This window comes from Hakea prostrata, unplaced genomic scaffold (genome assembly GCF_041222555.1).
Source record: "Hakea prostrata isolate BN-2017 unplaced genomic scaffold, UWA_Hpros_2 contig_15, whole genome shotgun sequence".
NCBI lineage: Eukaryota > Viridiplantae > Streptophyta > Magnoliopsida > Proteales > Proteaceae > Hakea > Hakea prostrata.
This window is the reverse complement of record NW_028291134.1, coordinates 743650-767942: the sequence shown is the minus strand read 5'-3', so window position 1 is coordinate 767942 and position 24293 is coordinate 743650. Positions and strand designations below refer to the sequence as shown.

Genomic DNA, 24293 nt, shown 5'->3' with positions numbered 1-24293 from the left:
TCTCTCACAGTCATTGTGATACTGGGTTTGCTCCTTCTGCAGCTCCACCTTGTGATCAGAACCCATTGGCTTCTCTAGTGGCTGACTCACCAAGGGGCCGGGGGGCATGGCCCTCCATTTTAAAAAAAAATGTATAAATGCATGTAATATCTTATTGTTTTTCTCATTTTCTTGTAAAATACTAGTATTTGCCCCCCCCCCCCCAAATATTGGAAACAAATTTAAACGTTAAGATAAAGGATTTATTTGTCATTTTAATTTTCTATCTAAGGGTTATATTTAAAATCCAAGTTTTAAGGAGGAAAGTATTAATTCTCAATTGGAAACTAAATTTCTCCCAAATTGAAAACTAAATTTCTCCATAAAATTTCTCCCAATTGGAAACTAAATTTCTCCCTGAAATTTCTCTCTACTTATTCTCTTTTCTTCCTATTCATTCTCTCATCTTCTCTAACGACTAAAGTTTTACAACTTCTTTTCTCCTGGAATCCGGATCTTCTCTACACGATTACAACCACTCCACTCAACCAGGTATTTTTAGTTAATGTCTCTCTCTTTTTTCGGTTTAATTTTTTTTCCTTTCTCCCTTGATTTATTTTCTTTAATGCTTTTTTTTTTTTTTTTAATGTTGAATACTTGAATACACGCTTAATGTGTTCTTTTTTTTTTTTTATATATATATATCTTTAAACTCATAAACTCATTTGGATTCTTATAAACTCCAGTAGATTCTTAGGCTTTGCTTTCCTTCCACTAAGTTTGGCTACCATTAATACACTATTCGAGTGTTTTATTTTTATTTTCCCCCCTTTTTTGCTAAAGATTAAATCTACATTAAACTAAAATATATAAAGAATGATTAGTGAAAATTAAATTCACCTTCCTCAACTAGAAACAGGTAAACAATCGTGAATGATAAAAACTAGATTAATCTGATCGATTTCATAATCAACCAAAGAATAATTATAGGAAATCTGGTGAAAAGATATGGATGACACTGGTTGTGGTTAGGAATCATAATTAAATACTAATATAAGCAAGATGAACTTTTGAAAAAGACAAGAATAACTTTGAACGAAAATCTTATGCTCGCTTCTTTATCTTTCATTAACATATGTAAATCCTCACAAAACTTGAGAAAGGTTCATAAATAATGTATTTAAAACTTAGAATGTGGAGATAATATTTGATAAAAAAAAATAATTAAAAACTAACTAGGAAAACTTAGCGATAATATTTTATTATTGCTGTTTTTTTTATTAAATTAATTTTTATTTGTGGTTGATTTGAGTTTATTATGTATTAAATAATATTATGCCATTCTTGTTATAAAAAAAATTTACAGTTTTAGGCATAAATTAATTAAATACACTTATTAGTGATAGTGGTTAATTTTGGAATACAATGAAATTTTTAGAAAAACTTGAGAGGCCTATAGCTATAGGAGAGGAAAATAAAAGAATTCAAAGAGATTTGAATTTTTCTTTTTCTTTTTTTAATAGTAGATCAATGAATCTTTTTTATGTTTACTTATTTCGTGGTTTATTACAAGTTTAGGATAACGTTTTTATTCAACTTTTCAAATTTAACAATTAATCAAATCAAATGGATATAGGAGAACGAGCTACTTCTACGGCTTCCTTAGGAGTGAATCGAGTGGTGCAGTCATCAAAAGTAGAAGGGTTTGTTTAACCATGGGAAAGAAGTCTACCATTGATTCTTTCTTCAAAAGAAAAGACGTTGAGAATTACATGGTTGATGCATCATTGCCTACCTTTATTCCTAAGACCTCAACTCGTGACAAACGTTCTAAACAGTCAGTGGCGGACCCAGGATTCAATAGGGGGGCGAACAATAATTACAAAATTTTTAGTACTAATATTCAGAAACAAAAGCATACTGATAATACTTCAAAATCTATATTAAATTCTTAAAAATACAATAATAAGTGAAAAGCCACAAAACAAGTGTCTCATAATGGAACTCGACGATCTTTGAGATCGTGAAAATCCTCAATAATTGATTTTGTACTGATTTTCTCTGCAATTTCTCTTTCAATATATATAACATCATAGAATTTGTGAAAAAATCATCCTCCATCCTGTTCCGCAAATCAGTCTTAATAATCTTCATGACAGAAAATGCTCGTTCTGAAGTTGCAGTAGAAATGGGAATAGTAATCAATAGTTTGATTAACCGATGAATAAGTGGGTAGATGTCAGATTTTGTTGACCTCGCCAACACTGACAGAAACTGCTAATGGTTGACATGTTCGGATAATATGGACCTTTGACTACATAAATCTCATAGTGTCGTAGCTGTACTTTCAAGTGATCTCTCTCATGCTCAGTAAAATCTTGAGGATAATATTTAGCCACAAGTTTGCAAATATCATCAATTCTAAAATTCTCGCATCCACTTCTAGGATTCAAAGAAGAACTAAGAGTAAGCAACTCTATAACGTGCTCATTGAATCTACTATTTAGCTCATTCAATTGGCTATCAATTGTAGCACAAAAAATATTTGCTCGATAATGTTGTTCAACTGTAAAATCATCATGTTGCTGGTGAGCTCGACCATTCCTTCCAATAAACTGAACGCTCATGTTGGGGGCATCAATATTACGATTTTCACAAAAAGATATCACATTAATCAAAAGCTCATCCCATCCAACATCTCTCATTTCTAGAATAAGTTTTTTTTTGTAGTGGACACAAGTTGAATAGCATTTAAAATGTCTTCAGACTTCCGCTGCAAAGCTTGACAATGGAAATCAGTGATGTTCATAATTTTTTGCATTAGATGCAAAATCATAACAAAATCAAAGGAGGCCAATGTATCGTATGCCGAATCTGCTTCAACTCTCTGCGATGAAGTAGTCCCATTAATACTAATGGCGATCAAGACCTCACATGTAGCACCATACATACTTATCAAACTTGAAATAGATCTCAAATGAAAACCCAACGAGTATCCCCAGGACGTTGTAAAGTTCCAATCTGATTTAGCCCACTTTCAGTTTCAAGTTCATCAATGGAGATCAAGTATGCAATTTCAGAAGCATGAGCAACTTTTAACTCATCATTTCGCTTACTGGAGGCACTAGCAAGATTGATAATAGACACCAATTTGGAGAAAAAATTCTCAATTGGATCAACACTTCTAGAAGTTGCAACTAATGCCAATTGCAAACGATGAGCAAAACATTGGATATAATAGGCATGTGGACAGTCGGTAACTACTAAGGCTTGTAACCCATTCCACTCACCTTGCATGTTACTTGCTCCATCATATCCTTGGCCTCGAATATTGTGAATGTTAAGCCCATGATGAGAAAGGGAAGAAAAGATAGTGGTCTTCAAAGTCAAGGCCTTTGTATCTGAAACATGAACAAGATCAAAAAAACGCTCTTGTACAAATCCCGCTTTGTCAACAAACCTTAAAACGATAGCCATCTGCTCTCTTTTAGATTCATCGCGAGATTCATCCACTATTAAGCAAGACTTTGCATCACCAATCTCTTTACAAATTTCCTTCTTCACTCTATTTACTATAATATGTAAAATCTCCTTTTGTATCTTAGGTGATGTGTACGATGCATTTTGAGGAGCATTATCCAATACAACTGCTGCAACTTTATCATTGTAGGAAGCTATCAACTTTAAGAATTCAATAAAATTTCCCCTATTTGACGAATATTTGCTCTCATCATGACCTCTAAGAGCACAACCTTGAGACACAAGCAATCTGATCACATCAATTGAGGCTTTCAAGCGCAGGCGATTGTTTTCAATCTCTTGAGATGTATAATTTCCAATCATCAAATCAATATGTTGATCTTGTTTCATTAAGTTTGCACAATCTTTTTGAGCAACGTCGTGGCATGAGTTGATTTGCATTCCCACATTATTTATTAAACCACTCTTTTCCACCCACTTTCTTCCAATTTTTAAATCCATCAATAGTGAATGTCCCTTGTCTAGAGTTTGCTCCAAGTTTATTGAAAAGAAAACATGGCAAACAAAATATTGCATCTTTAAAAGGAGAAATTCTAACAAACAATGATGAACCTTAAACCATGAAGATTGAAAACGTCGAGGATGATGTTTGTGAATTTTAAAAGTAACGGCAAGCGCACGGTATCGTGTAGCTAACGGGTCGATCTCAGGGAGATATGCCACTTAGAATTGAACTTTTTAATAGTAATGCGAGAGTGGAATGATTCAATTTTTGTTAACTAATTAACTAAACTAAACGATCATAATCTATATGTCTAATGCAATCGAATTGAAACGAAAAATAAATTAAACACAATCAATGCATAAATAAAAAACAGGGAAAAAAATGCGAACAATAACAAAGCAATAAAAGGAAAAGGAAATAGCTAAAATGCAGATGCAACACCACCCATCACCAGAAGCAGAGGCACGACTGTAGGCTTGCTCCGGTTATGTGGTCCGAGATAATGAATGAATAGGCAGAAAGTAAATAACAGAAAGTAAATAACAAAGCAATAAACAAAACAATAAAAAGAAAAGGAAATAGCTAAAATGCAGATGCAACACCACCCGTCACTAGAAGCAGAGGCACGACTGTAGGCTTGCTCCGATTATGTGGTCCGAGATAATGAATGAATAGGCAGAAAGTAAATAACAGAAAATAAATAAACAAAGCAATTAAAGGAAAAGGAAGCCTTAACCAAAGAGAGGCATGACTGTAGGCATCTCTGATCAACGATCCAGGGGAAGGGAGAACAATAAATAATGCTGAAAGTAAATCCTAAATTAAGAATATGGAGGGGTAGATAGAAGCGGGAATGGAGGGAGGAGAGAAGATTAATAAAGAAGGTTACTTACTTGCGAATTGAACAAACGATTCGAATCTCAACCAACCCTAACAACCAGATCTAGATCTAGAATGATCTAAATCTGCAATTGCTAGACCCAGAGAAAAACGAATCTAAAAAAAATTGAAACTTGAACTTGAAGCTTGAACTTGAATTGCATTACATAAAAAGATTAAACTTAAACATTGAATCTAGAAATTTAAATCTCACTAATGCAAGCAAAGAAAACTAGAGAAAACCTTAATAAACTAAAGAGAGAAGAAAGATTCTTCTACTAAGCTCTAAAACATGTTCCCCTTTGATGGAGTATGCTCTCCTTTTATAGAGTTTACATGAGATATGAAGCACGGCTGAATTTGAATAAAACTCAGGGTTTCTATCTGACTCAACCAATTAGGGTTTTGATGTAATAATCGCGCTGAATTAGAGAGATCAGATGCATAATTCCACCGTTGGATTTGAGGTTTATGTAGTCGTGAAGCTCTCCTCCAAAAATCAGCACGGTCGGACATCGGATGACCGTTCGATGAAGGGTTTGATCGAAACTGGACAGAGGCATTCAAAAACGGGATTTTTCCTCTTTTTCTTTTTGAATATAATTCTTTTTCCTATTTTTCTTTCTTTAATTAAATCCAAGATAAGAGATAAGATATTGAGGTATGCAATGACTCTTTTCCATTTGGACTCTCTCAATAATATCTCTGTAGATTTGATTTAAAATCTCACTAGTGATCAAATTTGCCGTCTTTATCTCTTCAATATTTCGGAGTTGGCCCATAATCACACATCTCTAGCCCATCATGCTCGAAATCAGGCCCATTTTCGCATTTGAGAATTTGAATGGACTTCTTGACGTGTAAAATAGCATGATTCAAGCCCAAAACTCCAAATATTTGCTTAAATCTTGAAAAGTCCTAAAATTTGGAAAAACAACATAAAACCCAAGGTAACTCCACTCTAAGTGTATAAAATGCATGCTTTATGCCCTAAGATTTCACACATAAATGTGCTCATCAGATGACTTGATGGCCCAGATTTTGGACACTCTTGAAGAATAAGCTGATATGGTCTAGCTTTAAAGTAACGACGCCTAATTTCATCATGTTGATCAACTGGATAATCCGAAATTTGTTTTCTCAACCCTGGATCACACTCAAAATCATTATTTTGCTCGCTTTCAGGTATTGGAGACTGTTTAGGACGTTTTTCACGAATTGAGGTCTCAGGAATAGAGGTAGGCAATGATGCATCAACCATGTAATTCTCAACGCCTTTTCTTTTGAAGAAAGATTCAATGGTAGACTTCTTTCCCATGGTTAAACAAATTCTTCTACTTTTGACGACTGCACCACTCGATTCACTCCTAAGGAAGCCGTAGAAGTAGTTCATTCTCTTATATCCATTTGATTTGATTAATTGTTAAATTTGAAAAGTTGAATAAAAACATTCTCCTAAACTTGTAATCAACCATGAAATAAGTAAACATAAAAAAGATTCATTGATCTACTATTAAAAAAAAAAAATTCAAATCTTTTTGAATTCTTTTATTTTCCTCTCCTATAGCTATAGGCCTCTCAAGTTTTTCTAAAAACTTCATTGTATTCCAAAATTAACCACTATCACTAATAAGTGTATTTAATTAATTTATGCCTAAAACTGTAAATTTTTTTTATAACAAGAATGGCATAATATTATTTAATACATAATAAACTCAAATCAACCACAAATAAAAATTAATTTAATAAAAAAAACAGCAATAATGAAATATTATTGCTAAGTTTTCCTAGTTAGTTTTTAATTATTTTTTTTATCAAATATTATCTCTACATTCTAAGTTTTAAATACATTATTTATGAACCTTTCTCAAGTTTTGTGAGGATTTACATATGTTAATGAAAGATAAAGAAGCGAGCATAAGATTTTTCGTTCAAAGTTATTCTTGTATTTTTCAAAAGTTTATCTTGCTTATATTAGTATTTAATTATGATTCCTAACCACAACCAGTGTCATCGATATCTTTTCACCAAATTTCCTATAATTATTCTTTGTTTGATTATGAAATCGATCAGATTAATCTAATTTTATCATTCACATTGTTTACCTGTTTCTAGTTGAGGAAGGTGAATTTAATTTTCACTAATCATTCTTTATATATTTTAGTTTAATGTAGATTTAATCTTTAGCAAAAAAAGGGGGAAAATAAAAATAAAACACTCGAATAGTGTATTAATGGTAGCCAAACTTAGTGGAAGGAAAGCAAAGCCTAAGAATCTACTGGAGTTTATAAGAATCCAAATGAGTTTATGAGTTTAAAGATATATATAAAAAAAATAAAAAAAAAGAACGCATTAAGCGTGTATTCAAGTATTTAACATTAAAAAAAAAAAGCATTAAAGAAAATAAATCAAGGGAGAAAGGGGGGGGGGGGAAACCGAAAAAAGAGAGACATTAATTAAAAATACCTGGTTGAGTGGAGTGGTTGTAATCGTGTGGAGAAGATCCGGATTCCAGAAGAAAAGAAGTTGTAAAACTTTAGTCTATGGAGAAATTTAGTTTTCAATTTGGGAGAAATTTTAGGGAGAAATTTAGTTTTCAATTTGGGAGAAATTTTAGGGAGAAATTTAGTTTCTAATTGAGAATTAATACTTTCCTTCTTAAAACTTGGATTTTAAATATAACCCTTAGATAGAAAATTAAAATGACAAATAAATCCTTCATCTTAACTTTTAAATTTGTTTCCAATATTGGAGGCGGGCCAAATACTGGTATTTTACAAGAAAATGAGAAAAACAATGAGATATTATATGCATTTATACATATATTTTTTTTAAATGGGGGCCATGGCCCCCCGGCCCCTTGGTGAGTCCGCCACTGAATTGATTAGTATGATTATATGATTTATAAGTAGGCCTCACTATTGTGTGTGGTTCAAAAGCATGAGTGTAGCCCATTGTTCTTCCTTAACGAAGAGTTGATTTAGACTTCCTTTGAGTACTGACAAGGTGAACAATAGATGAGCCCGACTCTTAAGTATGTGGAAGACTGGAGAGGTGTGAGGGGAACATAGTGCTCTACCTTCCCATGTTGAGGATTCTAAGTTTCTAACGAGTCCAGATCTGCAACCCATCGGGACAGCTCCCCGACTTTACCACCACAAATTACAGGGGGGCCCAGGGGTTGGGTGATGGTTTTTATTTTTATTATTTTTTATCTGTGAGGCCACAGATTTTGTGGTGGTAAAACCGTCGGGGTGTGCTCCCTTCTCTGACGGGTGATGATCCGGATTCGTTTCTAACTCCCTAAGCCTGACGAAGGGGTGTGAAGATGGTTTTATGATCCAAACTCTTGACCAACAGGCCCATATAGTTATCAGCATCGTATTAGGCCCAAATGATTATTCGAGTTAAGGGGTTATCAAAAAAATATATATATATTAGGGTTTAGGGTTGGTGTCGAGATTAAAAGGTCGAGCAAAATCCGGCTGAAATATAGATCGAACGAAGTTTGAAGCAGAATCTAGTCTTCAGTCTTCAGAGCGATATGGCAACGAACACCAAAGAGAGTCGACGAAGAAAGATTGTGGAAAGGGGTTCTGATCGCCTCGCTTTCATCACCGGTCGAATCCAAAATTTGCCACCGGCATCATCAGAACCACTTCATTCTTTAGCAGAATCATCACCAGAAATTTCTTTCGATAATCACATGCAACAATCTGATCAGTCAACTCAAACAAGTGGTAACATATTCCTCTCACCCATTTAATCAAGAACTTTGTTTGATTCCCTTACCCCCCAAGAACTTTAGGAATTTGTTTGGGTTATGATATCGATTTGGGATTTGAATTGTGCTGCGTTAGATCTGTTAGTGAATTGAAAGAAATATTTTGAAAAGGTAAGGAATCAAGGGAACCATCTCCACCCCAGCATAGATTTTAGGCTTAGAGACGCCTGAAATTGGTCCTTTCGAGCTGTTTTGCCCATTTAAGTATATCAAACGCATGAACTGTATATGATTCTTTGAGGCACTGGAATTGAAGGATTTCGAGTGCTCAACTCTCAGAATGTGGAGTTGAGACTGTTGAGAACAACAGCACCTTGGTATATATTATTGGTTAATCAGAATTTTTCTGTTTTTTCCTTCTTTGGGTGGTGAATTGGATGATTAGGGTTTATACAACTGAATTAGGAAACAACTAGAACAGTACTGATCCCTTCTTGAATTCCTTCAAAACCTTCAAAGGAAGGAGAAAATTTTGCTTCTATACTCGTAGTAGAAAACTAAGCATCAGAGGTAAAAACAAAGCAAAACCATGTTAGGACACATCCTTTTCGGTTTGCATACCAAGTTTATATTTGGTGGGACATTTGCATCATCTTTATATTTGTTGAAATCCTTAATTTCGACAAAAATTCCTGGCATTAACATTGCAGCTTATTATGGTAGATCAATTTTTTTTTTTCAGTTACAAATGGTAATTCCAGTAAGAAGGAATTGGAATTTCATGACTCCAGGCATTTAGCATCTAAATTTAATGCTCTAATCATAGCTTGATGGTGCATTGGTGAACCAAGATGTTGGAGAGGCCTAAAAAGACAACCTTTTTTTTTGTACAAAGACATTTTTTTTATATATAGGGATGGGGATATTACATATAATGCCATCAACAAGAGTCAAACCCATGACATCTTCACTAAGAGGTGTTGGTTATTAACTTGTCTACCTTAGTTCAACTTAGAATTTATCTTTTCTCCAGTGGCCTACGTAATGGATTATTATGTGAGTACTTGAATTAATAACTAAAACAATGCATGTCGATAACCTAGTAGTAGCTAATCTTCAAATCTGAGAAAAGTTATTTCATCGATATCTTCAAGTCTGAGAAAAGTTAATTCATCTTGTTAGTGCACCAAAAAAACGTAGTTTGATTCGATATATTGCAAGATGAATTTGGCTGTGGTATTTAATATTCTGTCCTCTACTCCTCCCACATACTCAACATTGTCACTCATTGATCTCTTCTGGTATTTCAGTTACTTCTCATGGTGAGGATAATCTCCCTGGTGCTGCCTTGGCAAAAAATGAGACCAGCAATGAATCTTCTCACAATGGTGCCATTGGTAATGAAAGCAGAACAGATCTCCAGCTTCAGAATTCTGAGACCAGCAACGAATCTTCTCGCAATGGTGCAATTGGCAATGAAAGCAGAACAGGTCTCCAGCTTCAGAATTCTGAGACAAGTGTCAACCACTCAAGAGCTGTTCCCCTTGATGCCAGCAATGTGGAGACTTCAGCATCAATGAACTTGTCTTCAGCAGCCCAAAACTTGCTTGCTTCAATGGTAGGTGCTGAACCAAGTACTGAACCCAGGCGGCATCACTCCAAAATTTCCACTGCAAGGCGAATTAGTTCATCCATCTCTGCTTCCGAGAGAACCCGTCTTCTTTGTTCTATTGGCATAGCCCTTATTGTGGTTCTATCTCATCTCAATGTTCCTTTACTTGGGAACAGCTTCTTAAGGAGCACCATAGGTCTTCGACCAGTTTATCTAATAATGTTGACTGATGTCTCCATTGTGCTTGCATTGCTGCTATTTGAGAAGAAAAGGCATTCTTACAGAACTCATGAAGAACCAAGACAACCATCTCCTGAAGATGGGTACAGTTGGGTAGAGGTACTAGGAATGGCATTAGAGATGTTTCTGGTTTTGCGCAAGGCGATTACTGCGGCCTTTTTGGACTGCAGTGTTTATGTTGTAATTGTTGTCTGTGGTGTTTCTATGCTACAGCATTGGTTTAGGAAATAAGAGATGTAATGTTACAAGACTATACAGTGGAAATGAATATGGAACTATGTGAAGTTCTTGAAGCAATCGAACAAGAATTGGATGAGATCCACAATGAATGTGTCGTCCTTAGTGTAACTAAGGTTTCTGTGCTTTATTTCCAAGTTACTCAAGCCACTGATAGAAATTTTCTTTGGCACAGAGGTTTCAACCAAATATGGTAAAGTGGCTAGGACACCTTAGACAGTTTTTGAAAATTAGTATATGCAAGTGAAACGATGGCATATAGTTTCAAAATTACCCATCCTATTAGCACCAAATTGCTCATTTGCGTGTTCTACTTCTCATTTCAAGATTACCGTTTTGCCTCTTGAAGATATTTGTAATTTGATTTACTACCAGAAAAACATATAAATTAGGGTAAATATCACTTACCTCCCCTCTTAGCTGGACAAATAGCACTTACACCCCCTCTTAGTTGGATAATATCACTTACATCCCCTCTTACCTGGCAAATATATCAAACACCTCCCCTCTATTAACTTTTTCGGTTAAATTTAACTTTTACCGTTTAATATTTTTCTAAAACCCCAAATTATCCTTGGCTAAAAATATTTTTTTATTTTAAACCCTAAATTACCGTAATCACCCTAATAGTTAAAATACTCAATCACCCTCAATTAAAACAATAGTTAAAAAACCAAAACACTATAGTTAAAATCCAAATATCTTTAATTATTAAAAACTCAACATAACCTTTTTTTTTTTTAATAATTGATCAAACAATTAAAAAAACCCAACATAGTAGTACGTGTTTAATTTTTTCAACATATCCTTGCTTTTTTTAATTGCATTTTTTAGTTTCCTTGATAGTAGAACGTGTTTTTTAAATTGTTACGTTGGGCTTTTAATAATTAAAGATAATTTAGGTTTTAACTATGGTGTTTTGGTTTTTAATAATAATTTTAATTGAGGGTAATTAGTAGTTCAACTGTTAAGGTGATTACGATAATTTAGGGTTAAAAAAAAATATTTTTACCCAAGGGTAGATTGGGGTTTTAAAAAAATATTTAACGGTAAAAGTTAAATTTAACCAAGAAAGTTAACAGAGGGGAGGTGTTTGATATATTTGCTAGGTAAGAGGGGAGGTAAGTGATATTATCCAACTAAGAGGGGGTGTAAGTGCTATTTGTCCAGCTAAGAGGGGAGGTAAGTGATATTTACCCTATAAATTATTAATTTGTTTCATCCAAACTATTACGATGTCATCATTTCTCTTTTTTCAAATTGAGCAAATTGCACTGGCACCCCAAAATAGAGGCCTTAAAGTACTATACCACACTTTATGTTTAAAAAGCACAAAGACCTAAAAATTGGATTTTTATTAGATGTATTTGTCAAATTTATCACTGAAAATAGTTAAATTACTGTTTATTTAAAAAAATATCCCTATAATAAACAGTCTAAAAGGTTTTCAGTGATAAATTGGACAAATATATCTAATGAAAATCCAAGTTTGGGGTCTTTGTGCTTATTAAACATAAAGTGGGGTGTCAGTGCTTTAAGGCCTCCATTTTGAGGTGCCAGTGCAATTTGCTCTTTCAAATTTGTGTTGTCTGATGTTTTCCATTTTGAGATCCACTCCCCAAGAGCCACTTGAATATTCTGGTTTATTAAAACAGATCCCCATGACTTACTAATGCTTATGTTTTTACCTCAATTCGGTTGTTTAGTAGTCCCAAGCTCACTTTCAAGTGGTTTGGTAGCCCTTATGTCTCAGGCTTGAATCCCCTTTGCTCCTCTATTTCTCACATTGGGCAGTTGTGTGCTCTTCAACGTGGGCATGAAATTTCTACCGGTTTCTGTAGATTATACTAGACCTCTGGTGGGGCCACAATGACGGGGGCCAATGCTTTCTGATAGTTCATAGGGTAATGCTTGCATAGGTTTAACTTAAAAGTCCGAACATTACTTAGCGGGGGGAGGGAGAGGCAAAGTTGCCATTACTTGTTGTAATTCTAGTAGTTTTACTTGAAAATTCAAAAAACTCCATTTTGCTAGAGGTTGAGTCTTTTCTTAAAAGGCACCTAAATGACCAATGGATGTCTTTTTTAGAAGGTTAGTTTGGTGGCTAACAAAAATGCCTTAAGGGAAGAGATATATCCTTTGGAGACAACCTTCGGTGGTGTCTCTTGCTCTCCTATATAAAGGTGGGAAGGGTCTATTATTATTGTACGAACGTTTTGAGAAGCATTGGTTTTCTATAAATTTTGTCATAAAAAACAAATTGGTGAATGTAGCTTTACGGATTTCTTAGTTTATCAATTACGGAGTGCACCGTTTGAAATGAAGGGGTTGACTGATCTTGGGGTGAAAACTCATTCTTGACCCATGTGCACTATTCGGAAGGTGTTTAAATACCTTAAAGAATGTGCTAACAACTATCGACACATTTCAATTCTGCCACTTTTCGTGCATCATTAAATGGATGTAAATAATGATGCTTTCAACAAGGAGATCATTTGTGCTATTCGAAATAAGATAAGTTTTCGTTCTTATGATTGTATGTTTCTCATTTGTCTTATATGATTGTCCATGATATCATTATATTTCTAACATTATTGTATCATTTTTTTTCACTAAAAATAAGTTTATCTATATTTATTTATTTATTATTTATTTTTGTATATACAAGGAAATTGGGGATGAAAATATTACATATGCCGACAAGGGTTAAACCCACAACCTCTCCACTTAAAAGTAAAGTTCTATACTATAGAATTGCATCAACATTGATGTGTTATACAAATTTAACATTATTTTGCTTTGCTTTGACATTGGATCGTATCGATTATCGATTATCGATTTTATTTACCATTTAAGGATGACTAAACAAATTTATTTTGTTCTTAATTATTGACGTAGAGGTATTCTTTTGTAAATGTTTGTCCTTGGAGATACTGGTTATTGGGTTTTATTTATACCAATGCAATGCAAAACAAGACGGGGTGGTTGCAGATGTCTAGAGCCAGCAACATAAGTGAGTGGTTGCAGATGTCTAGAGCCGGTAACAGAGATACTTATGGTATCTGCTGCAGGTAATTTTACCTGACCTTTTGGATTTAAACTCTTTTTAGTATTAATTATCATTTTCAATTATGAGAAATTTTTATTATTTTAAATTATTTAATATTTATTATCAGTTTTGTTTTTATTTAAATTAATAGAAAAGTCTCCAAAATCTATAATAGACTTTTTGTTTATTGTGGAGTATGGACAGAATGAAACATTCTCTTCTTTTATATAAATGTTCACATAAAATTTTGGGTAATTTTCATCTGGACCCCTGAGGTTTGGTGTATGTCATTTTTAGTCAAAAAAAATTGAGACATTGCATCAGCCTCTCCTGTACTATAGAAGAAGTCAATTTAAGTACAAATTATCACTTCTATGACGAATTTACCCCTATTCTTTTTTTAATTTAGTTTTTGTTATCTTTACATTTTAAGGGGTTAAAGTTGTCTAATTTACAAAATCAAACCCTCCTTCATTAGCCGATTCCCAAGTCCCTTCTTTACCAATTCTAAAACCTTATTTTCCAAATCCTATTGAAGATTAGAAAATGAAATTAACGGGTGAAATGTAAATCTCCAACTCGTGATCAATTGATTCAAAATCTACCTAAGAGATATATTAGCAACAATACAGGTAGAACCGTAGAACTTAAAAAGCCAAGAAGAAAAGAACAATAACACAGATTGAAAATTTTCTCAGTTTCAGCGACTCCAATGAATCTGGAATCAACAAGTCATCAAAAGAAAGAGAAAGCTAACCTCCACTATCGAGGAGGACGAGTTCCATCGGTATTAGCGAGACTCCATTTGAGGAATCCGTCCCAATTGGGTCCTTCTTTTGCCATTTACTGAAACCTACTAGAGGAGAGAGACACCGAATTCGCTCTTCAATTGAAAAACAATTTGTAGTTTGTGTAGGAATCTTGTTTACGATAAGCTTAAAGGCAAAAAGGGGAGAAAAATATAAGTAGAGCTGTAGAGGAAGAACCGCCACCGCCAGAGGGCTCGAACCTTCTGGAATATTAAAGCATATCAACTGAAAACACGACAAAGAACCAGAGGTAGAGGTTGGAGTTGTGTGAGGTCTTTCAAGGGATCGAACCCTAGTTAGAGATTACATTTCACCCATTAATTTTCACTTTATAATTTTCAATTAGGTTTTGGAAGATAAAGATTTAGAATTGTAGAACCAGGGATTTGGGAATCGGGTAATGAAAAAGATTTTGTAAATTGATAAACTTTAATCCCTTTAAATGTAAAAATTAAAAAAAATTAATTAAAAAAGGACAAATTCGTCATAGAAGTGATAATTTGTCCTTGAATTGACTTTTTATATAGTACAGGGAGGCAAATGCAAAGTCTCAATTTTTTGGACTAAAAATGACATACACCAAACCTCAGGGGCTCCAGATGAAAATTACCCTAAAATTTTATAATTAAGATTAGGGTAAAATAATTAATACACATTCTTTTATAAGCCAAACTTATTTTTCATTTTAAAATTTATTTTTGACAAAATTCACCAAACCATTTTTCATTCTTATACTTAATTTCTTTTAAATGTGCATAATAGGTAATCAGAATTGATACCAACGCAAGAGATGTAACCCCTAATTTTGCGACCTGGGTCTGTTATTCCATTTCAATTAACTACAGCTTCTAGTCCTTGTGTAAGTTCTTCAGAAAACTAACCTCAAAACTTTGAAAATGTCATATGTTCAGAATTGATTTTTGTGATGGCTTTGTTGACACTGGTTGCATTTTGGTCTGAGAATTAAAGGTCAGGATGTTAGTAAAAGATATCGGTAAAATCTTGTGAGTACCTTCTTCATCCAAAAGATTGTAAACAGGCTAAAGGACCATCTCTAATCCATCCTAGCAGCACCTTGCCAGAGCAGGACTCCAGCCAACTTTTTCAGTATGCCATTTTGTTGCATTTTGGTCACCTCTTACACATTAAATGCACACTGACTGTCATGCCAAAAAAAACCATTTGATTGAAATCTCATCAAAATATCGACCGAAATTTCAATCTCGACCACAGAAAAAGTTACTTTAAAATCAAACTTTAAATCTCATCATTTGGTATAAAAAGTGTGGAGGAATTTTTTTTCCCCATCAATATCATCATTGGTGTCACATAAGGCATATCAGTTGGTAGAATAAAGAAACATGGAGTCCTTGATTTAAAAATTGGGGACCTAATTAAGGAAACCAACACAGTTTACCAGGAAGAAACAAAAAGGAGATGTCAATTCACAATCTTCCAACAAACAAAAACAATACGGCTAGATTCTCAGTACATATCTGAACGTTATCTATTTTTCACCTTCTCTAATGAATCCAGAACTACAGGAAATTGCCTATCAATGAGATGAATTGATTCATCATGATAAATACCATATTGATCTACTTCACAGGGGACAGTAGAAATAACTCAAAGAATTTTCTCAAATACCGCCTAGGTCCCTAGTTCCATCAACAAGAGGGTATCAGACCTGAATTTACTCATTGTTTCTCCACCAAGCTTCCAACTCATTAAACAACGGCCCTACAGTCCCAATGCCAAACAATTACCTTGTCTAAGCCTCCACTAGAAAACTGACACAGAATTATCTGATGGAAGTTTTGATTAAACATTCAAGAATGTAGGTAAATCTTTTTCCTGGGAAAAAGCCATTTACTCCCCTCGTCTGGTTCCCCTAGCTATGCCAAGGGTTTCAAGTGAATGAAACCAAACAAGATTAGTCATGCAATTAATGGCAACTCCAATTACTGATCCACAGAATTCCTTCTGGCCTTGATTTCAGAAGTGACAGGCCATTTTGATACCATATGCATATTTATGTAGAGAAAAACTGCCTATAAATCACTCTTCAAAACTCTCATTTACATGGTCCAAAACCTAAAACATACACAAATACTTTGAATCATCATTGACGAATTCAATTACCTTTAACCCCATCCACTCCAAAGCAAAATAGAAGCAACTAATATACTACACAACAGCAAGGCCATCTGTTTTTTATTTCCCTGATAAAAACTAGTAAGGCCATCACAGAAAACGAGAAATTTTTTTTTTGGGGTGGGGGGGGGGGGGGGGGGGGTGGCAAAGCAAAACCTGCAACTCCAAAATTAGTAAGGCCATCAAAGAAAACGAGATTTTTTTTGAGGGAGGGGGTGCAACGCAAAACCTGCAACTCCAAAAATTTAGCACCCAGAGCAGTAGAAATAATTTTAATTCAATTACAATGATAAGTGAAACCAAGCAAAACTAGGGCGACCTTATGCTGTCCCTACAATAACTGATTGATTGAAAACAAAACACACTGAAACCTAATAATTGATCAATCCTCTTCCTCACCCTCATTCTCGGCAATGTTGAAGTATCGCAGCTCATAAATATTGCGGTCTTTGTTTGATGCAATGACACGCAACCAATCTCTCACATTGTGCTTCTTCAAGTACTTTTTTGTTAGGTACTTCAAATACCTGGAAAAATAACAATAAAAACTTGTATGCTTAATCAAACAGTATGACAACAATGAACATAATTTCACATTGAAATGACAAGACATTGAACATCTACAAAAAATAACCAATTGCTTCAAAGCAAGTATTTCTTTCCTCAGCATAAAAAATATGCAATAACAAGCATTTAGCAGTACTAAAAGTAGGAACCATAAACAGCAACACAGAGAGCAAGCAAGTATACAGGATCCCAAAGAGATACCATGAATCATTATCATAAATAGGAGAACAGTGAGATCATTTCACAAATGAGGAAGCAGAAAGACACTAACAATGCCAGCCCTTACAACTCAAAACCTTTTAGCCATATGACAATAATCAGTGAACATCCACAGATAATATGACATGTACAACCATATTTCATATTGTCTACCATTCAAATGATTCAATTCTAGGGCTGTAATATGAGTGAACCGGAAGTATGTTATGCATAAAATCAGCAAAATATCACAAACACTGGCAGAATAGTTGAGGGGGCAAGATCCCAGCATCTCCTTATATGCACTATTAAGCAAGGAATCGACTCGACCATCCCACCTTCATCTAATGTTCATTCTTCCCCATATAAACATTACCCAATATCAGCTTTGCTAGACATGATTTGCAGAGTTCGTCCGATATCACTAAAGCGATGCCAGTAAAGAATAAACCTTGGTGATGCCAATAAAGAATAAACCAACAATTTTGAAACAATAATTCTTCGTAAGGCTCGACCAGATCAAAGTCAAACAATTCAAGTAAACTGAAATTTCAGCAACAACTATTATTTTTAAATAAATAAAAAGAGACTAATCAACAGGTCCCTGAAACAGTGACAGAAACCAAAATGCATCAAAGAAACGTTCACATATGTCTTTAGAAGCTGGACAAAAATACATGCTTCTGTTTGAAGCCCACCCACCCCAAGAAACAAGGAAAAGAGGGAGAATCCTTGGTAAGCAACGCTGACCAGCGTAGTCCTGACGAAATGTCCATTGTAACCCTGAATTACACACGCTTAAGAGGATAATTGGTGAACATTTTCGAGTGAATTATATCTTGTCACTCATTGTTGATCCGGCATTAGCTCAATCACAGTATCTAAAAAAAAGTACATATACAGCGTTTCAGTAAACAAATTATACCGAAACCGCATAAAACTTTATGAACACTCCAGTACTAACGAGCTCACCAACCCAAAGCTGAGCAAAGGTTATTAAGGCTTCCACGATGGAGAATAACTAAATTCTGTAATCTTTCTCATTATAAAATTAAACAGGATAAAAATGAAAACAGAGAAAAATCAATGTCATTCGAGTGATAAGGTTTTTCCTTTCCAAATCCAAATCAACTTTTTCATTTTTCCTGATTAGAACAAGATCATTGAGAACTCAAGAGAAGTTACTTAGTTACCGCAAATCCAACCAAGAAATTAACTTGGTACAGATCTCTAGTAACCGACTACTCAGGGAAAATAGATTCAGCAAATATGCGCAAACAGAATACCAGAACAATAATCAAATGAAATCTCAGAAGAGGAATAAATAAAAAATGGAAACCCACTTCATGAGGAATGATATACTACCTCTTTGACAAAGGATTGTCGGAGGTAACGGTGATCTTAGTCTTATCACGAGTGATGGTAATGGAGTCACCGAGGGCACCAGCCTTGCCTCCGACCTTGATTCTTTCCTGCAAAAACTTCTCCAAAGAAGCTATGTCCATGATTTTATCTTCAACAGGCTTCGCGCAGTCGATAACGAAGGTTGCTCCCTTCTTCTTGCCCTTGGGGGCAACTTTCGTCGGCTTACTCATCTTCGGCCTGCTCTTTCTCTCTTCCCTTCTGTCTCACTGAAAACCCTAAATGCGACGCCAGCGTGAGGTTCAGGAATAATTTCTATACTTATATGGCTGGATCCTAGCTACTATGATGGGCCGGGAACGGGCTTCCAGTGTCCAAGCCCATGCAATCGTGGGAGATAAGCTCTTTTTCATTGGTAAGGTGAGAAAAGCTGGGTTAAGAAAAGAAAAGAATAAAAAAATTGAGAGAAGCCTTTTTATTTATTATTATTTTTTTGGGTAATTTTCATATGGACCTCCGGAGGTTTGGTCCATGTCATTTTTAGTCCAAAAAAATGGACACTTTGCATCTGCCTCCCTTCAGGTATTCAATAAGATCAATTAAGGACAATTTGTAATTTTTATGACCAAAATCCCCTCACATCTATCCTTAATACAAAACTACTTTTTTCCAAAAAAAAAATCAAAAAAAAATCCCCAATTCTCTCTCATCTCCTTCATCGTCCCCATCTTCGGTCCGTCGCTGCCAGCTCTACTTTTTTCCTCTTCAACTCCGGTGACGGTAATGATGACTCCTATACAAAGTCTCTGCCATTAGCTCACAGAAAACCTATTATGATCCAACAAACTATGTGAAACTGTAGCCAAAAAAAAGAAGAGAGGCAATGGTGCAGCAACTCACAATTACAAGTGCTGTAATCGACTCGTTCATCCATCGGTTCTCCTCCAATAGATGCCCAATCATGATACAAGCACATAGGAGAGCCACGAATATATTCATCAAAGACTATGGAGGTATAATCAGAAGTGGAGACCATCCCCAACTTCATCAAAATAGAGCCAACAGGGAAAGTCATCTTGGCTACCTCAGTCGAGAAAACTAAACCAAGTAAAACCCAAAGGATAACACGTTACAACTCTCCTACACTACACGTAAAGCAATCACACTATGTCTCCGAACTACCCATTCGGAGACGCTTCCTCTTCAGAACTGAAATGTAACTCTGCAATAAAACAACGAACATCAGTAATAAGTTTGCTGCTTGGACGAAGATATCAAATTGCCGAACTTGTAGAGATCACAAAATCCCAAATCAAATACACCTTCAGATTTCAACGAGAATGATTCCAAAACACAATCGATTTCTCTGAATTCCCACCCTGAGCTAGAAGGAGAAAACTCTGAATCAAACGCGTGTCTGAACCACTCCAACTCTGTAATTGGAAGAGAAGTAGGATCATCTACTTGAAGACAATACTTCTAGTTTCTCCACTAACAGCTGAAGAGAAGAAATGAGGATTGGATCACTGGGAAGACAGAAACGAAGAGACCCTTCCAACTCTGCCTTTGTACTTGTTCACCATTTATTCACGAGTATAGATTTGCTTGTTTGTCTACTTTATTAAAATTCTGTGAGGAAAAAAGTAGAGCTGGTGGCGACGGATCCAAGATGGAGACGATGAAGGAGATGAGAGAGAATTGGGGATTTTTTTTTTTTTTTGGGAAAAAATAGTTTTGTATTAAGAATAGATGTGAGGGTATTTTGGTCATAAAAATCACAAATTGTCCTTAATTGATCTTATTGAATACCTCAAGGGAGGCAGATGCAAAGTGTCCATTTTTTTGGACTAAAAATGACATGAACCAAACCTCAAGGGGTCCATATGAAAATTACCCAATTTTTTTTCTCTTTTGAATTTTTTTAGCGATGGGCTTAGGTTAAATATTTAATCTTAAATATAATCACGATCACAAAACAATAAACAAACTAAGAATTGATATTATTGTTTTACATTTACAAAAAATAAAAAATATCTTATAGACTGAAAGTGTCGCATTGGAGTTGGAGAACCCTTATCAGACCACAGCCCCTGACGAAGTAGAAGCCCAAAATTTCAGCAAATTTTGACAGCGTGAGTGAGAGAAATTTTCCAAAATATCGCCAAAAATTTAAATTTGGCCGATATATTAGTCAACAATCTTTTTACCATCCCGATTTTATCCCCAAAATCGTTTCGCCCACTACTGAATTTCGGCAAAATGTTACACTATCCTTACAGCATCAATTTTACTTAAGGCCTCATGGAAGATTTTTCCAATTATATCGGATATCAACAGTTTAGCATGATATTTTGACTATCTCTTTGTTGCCCATGTACTTAGGGAAGCAAATTTTGTGGCAGATGCTTTGGCAAAAGAAGGAGCATTAACGAAGGAAGCTTTTTTATATGTACATACTCTCCTTCCTTATATTAGGCACTTACTGTTATTTGACGCTGTATCACTAAGATGTAATCGTAGTTTCTCCCTTTAATAAAGATTCCCTTCTACCAAAAAAACAATCAATTTTATTTAAAAGACATAATTCAGCATTACCACAGGCGCAAAAGAGAAAACATGTAGTCTCCTAAGGTAGACAGCCCAGCAATGGTTGTTTATTAGGTTCTGTTTATTAAGTTGTTTTGCAAACAAGAGGAAAAATGCATAGACTGTGATTTATAAGTAACTTCATGTATAGGCACACCTCTATTCAATTAAATCTGAGCCATCAGATCATTGAGAGAAGTAAAACTAATTGTTGAATCTCCTCTTAGCAAGGTTTTAAGTATCGGTATCGAGTATTGTATCGGTCACCTGATTTTAAGAGACGTATCGTCCTGTATCGAGTATTGTATCGCTCTGGCTAATGTATTTTAGTGTAATTTAATGGAGAGATGTATCGAGATGTATCGTATCGGTTGGGTCAAATATGGATACGTATTAGTTAGTATCATGGGATACTTTAAACCTTGCCTCCTAGCACACATTGCGCTTTCATAGGGTAGATCATCTTCAAATATACATCACATACACCCCATAGTGTATCTATTTAATATCTTAAACTTAAGATTAGTAGGAAGTACCTATTAATAAATCAAACAATCTGACTCCCCAAGCTAAAGAAGTACACTTTGTAAAAATAAATAATAGAAAAAACACTTGTGGAACTAAAGAAAACACATTTTTCTAACATAGAATAATGGGAAAAAAAAAACATTTGATTACTAACAATTAATTCCGAGAAACAAAAATAAATTGTATTTAAAATATTACAACATTCCCATCTCTTACATTCACTTGGGTAAACTGTAGAGTACCCAATTTAGAGTTTATTCATCCACGTTCTATAAGAATTGGCTTGATTCAGAGTATATAATTCATTCTCCTTTCTTTATGAAGATGTTACTTTACTAGAGATTGTCACGAGGAACTGTGGTTGATTTTAGCTCAATATCCAACTTGATATTTTGTTGAAAAATGCTTACAACTTATTTGTATTATTTAAATATAAATATAGGTTTATTTATGTCGGTTTATCTTATTTTAGTCTCAAATCGGACAATAAGGAGATGGTTATTTGATTTATTGGTTTATATATAGTAAGGACCTATGTTATATATATCTGGGGTTAAAGATCGCACTCACATATTATGGTGCTAACCCTTATGCAACACAAACTCAACTGGAGTCCAAGTCTAACCTAACCATGGTTATATAGCTATATATGACTTAGGACTTGGAGCATGGGTCATAGGTCATATAAGCTTTGATCCGAAAAGCCCATTACTTAGTAGAAATATGTAGATGCCATTAGAGAGATACCTTCCCTTAAGGAGGTGACATAAACCGGTAAGCTCACAAAAGAAGGTGACCTTATTGGCTTACTCTTTTACCAAAACTTTTGGGGCTTTATATAAACCCATAATTGAGTTCATTTTTCATAATGAATTTTTCCTCATCCTCTCTTTCCCTGTTGTCATTCTGTTAAGCAATGAATACAACTTAATTACATCTGAAATAACCTTTTTGGAATGCAACTTTAAAAATTTGAGCTGACTGATCTTAGGGGGTGAAGACACATTTGGACCCCCGGCCTTGCACAAATCAGGGTGTCTAAATACCTTAAAAATAAAATACTTCTGGTATATTTCAGCTCTATCAAAGTCCATGATTACAGAAGTTTTACAAGTATTCGTACAAATTCCTCAACAAGTTTCCAACATATTTGTTTTACTTTCCCTTTAGAACCTCGATTGAAGTCTCAAGTACATTGTGATATTTCTTCATGGAGGTGGAAACTTCAAATGATGGGAGGTCTAAACCATGGAACGAAAGTTCGCTCGGTTCGCCGGGTTCGCTACCTGGCGAACCGGGCGAACTGGCGAAATATCGCCGAGATCTCGGCGATATTTCGCCCCCCCATATAGAAAATTTCGACCCCTGATTTTGGGGTATTTTATTCGATAATTTTGGTAAATTTGATGCATATCCTAATCTAATGCAAATATGTGGTAAATTTGAATTATTTCTTAAAAATTATTCTATTTAAATTCTCCTACCTAGCCACATTAAATATGTTACCTTCTAGGCCTACATCATTCAGACATAATTGGAATGATTATACATTCACTCTGAATATTCTATTACAAGATTCATTAATAATTTAAATTGTTTTCATAAATTATTTCATGTATACATTCTTCCCTAATCACATTTGGCATGTTGACTTTCAGCAATTTTTGCCCACGAGTTTCAGGGGTATTTTTGGTCATTTTAAACCCAAATTTGATGCAAATATGTGGTGAATTTAAATTATTTTCTATAAATATTTCCATTTAAATCTCCTGCCTAACCACATTTAACGTGTTACCTTCTAAGACCTAAATCATTCGGACATAATTGAAATGATTAACCAACGATTCTATTACAAAATCCCTTCATAATTTAAATTGTTTCCATAGATTATTTCATGTATATATTCTTCCAACCACATTTGGCATGTTGAATTTTGAGGATTAAATCACTAGAATATAGTTGGTAAGATTGTTCATTAATCTTGAAGATTTTGCTATAAAATGTCTTTATATCTATAAATTATTCTATGTACATTTAACACATTAACTTTTGAGTCTTGAATCATTGGATAGAATTGGTAAGATTGGGCTAGAATCGCGAGAGAAATCGCTTAAAAAGTGCAAGAAATAATATAAAAATAAAAAAAAAAATGATATTTTTCAATATATCGGGAGAAATCGCCGAGATATCGGCGATATTATGTATATATCGTTTCACCCCCTGGTTTCGTTTCGCCAGGGGGGCGAAACTGGCCAAATTTCTTTCCATGGTCTAAACTGTCTTGCTCACTTTGGTGGTACAAGAAACAATTACAAGTTCCAGCAGTGATGGATTTTCAGACTAGGTAGATTGATTTTGATGAATAACCGTTCCAGGTTTTCATT

The 24293-nt window shown here is 34.6% G+C and overlaps 3 protein-coding genes across 3 annotated transcripts; 1 reads left to right on the top strand and 2 right to left on the bottom strand.

Annotated features, from left to right (window-relative positions):
* Nucleotides 1-2952: 2952 nt before the first annotated feature.
* LOC148999336 (uncharacterized) lies at nt 2953-3960 on the bottom strand. Its single transcript, XM_089141278.1, has one exon. It carries the CDS (start codon nt 3958-3960, stop codon nt 2953-2955), a length of 1008 nt encoding a protein of 335 aa, XP_088997404.1.
* Nucleotides 3961-8280: 4320 nt separating this feature from the next.
* Nucleotides 8281-10911, top strand: LOC148999335 (uncharacterized). Its single transcript, XM_089141272.1, has 2 exons — nt 8281-8583; nt 9878-10911. The coding sequence occupies exons 1-2, from the start codon at nt 8388-8390 to the stop codon at nt 10648-10650; spliced, it is 969 nt and encodes a 322-aa protein (XP_088997398.1). The 5' UTR covers nt 8281-8387; the 3' UTR covers nt 10651-10911.
* A 5929-nt stretch (nt 10912-16840) lies between these two features.
* On the bottom strand, nt 16841-19078 carry LOC148999334 (large ribosomal subunit protein eL22z-like). Its single transcript, XM_089141265.1, has 2 exons — nt 18799-19078; nt 16841-17195 (listed from the first exon to the last, which is right to left on the bottom strand). The coding sequence occupies exons 1-2, from the start codon at nt 19026-19028 to the stop codon at nt 17051-17053; spliced, it is 375 nt and encodes a 124-aa protein (XP_088997391.1). The 5' UTR covers nt 19029-19078; the 3' UTR covers nt 16841-17050.
* Between the last annotated feature and the right edge of the window lie 5215 nt (nt 19079-24293).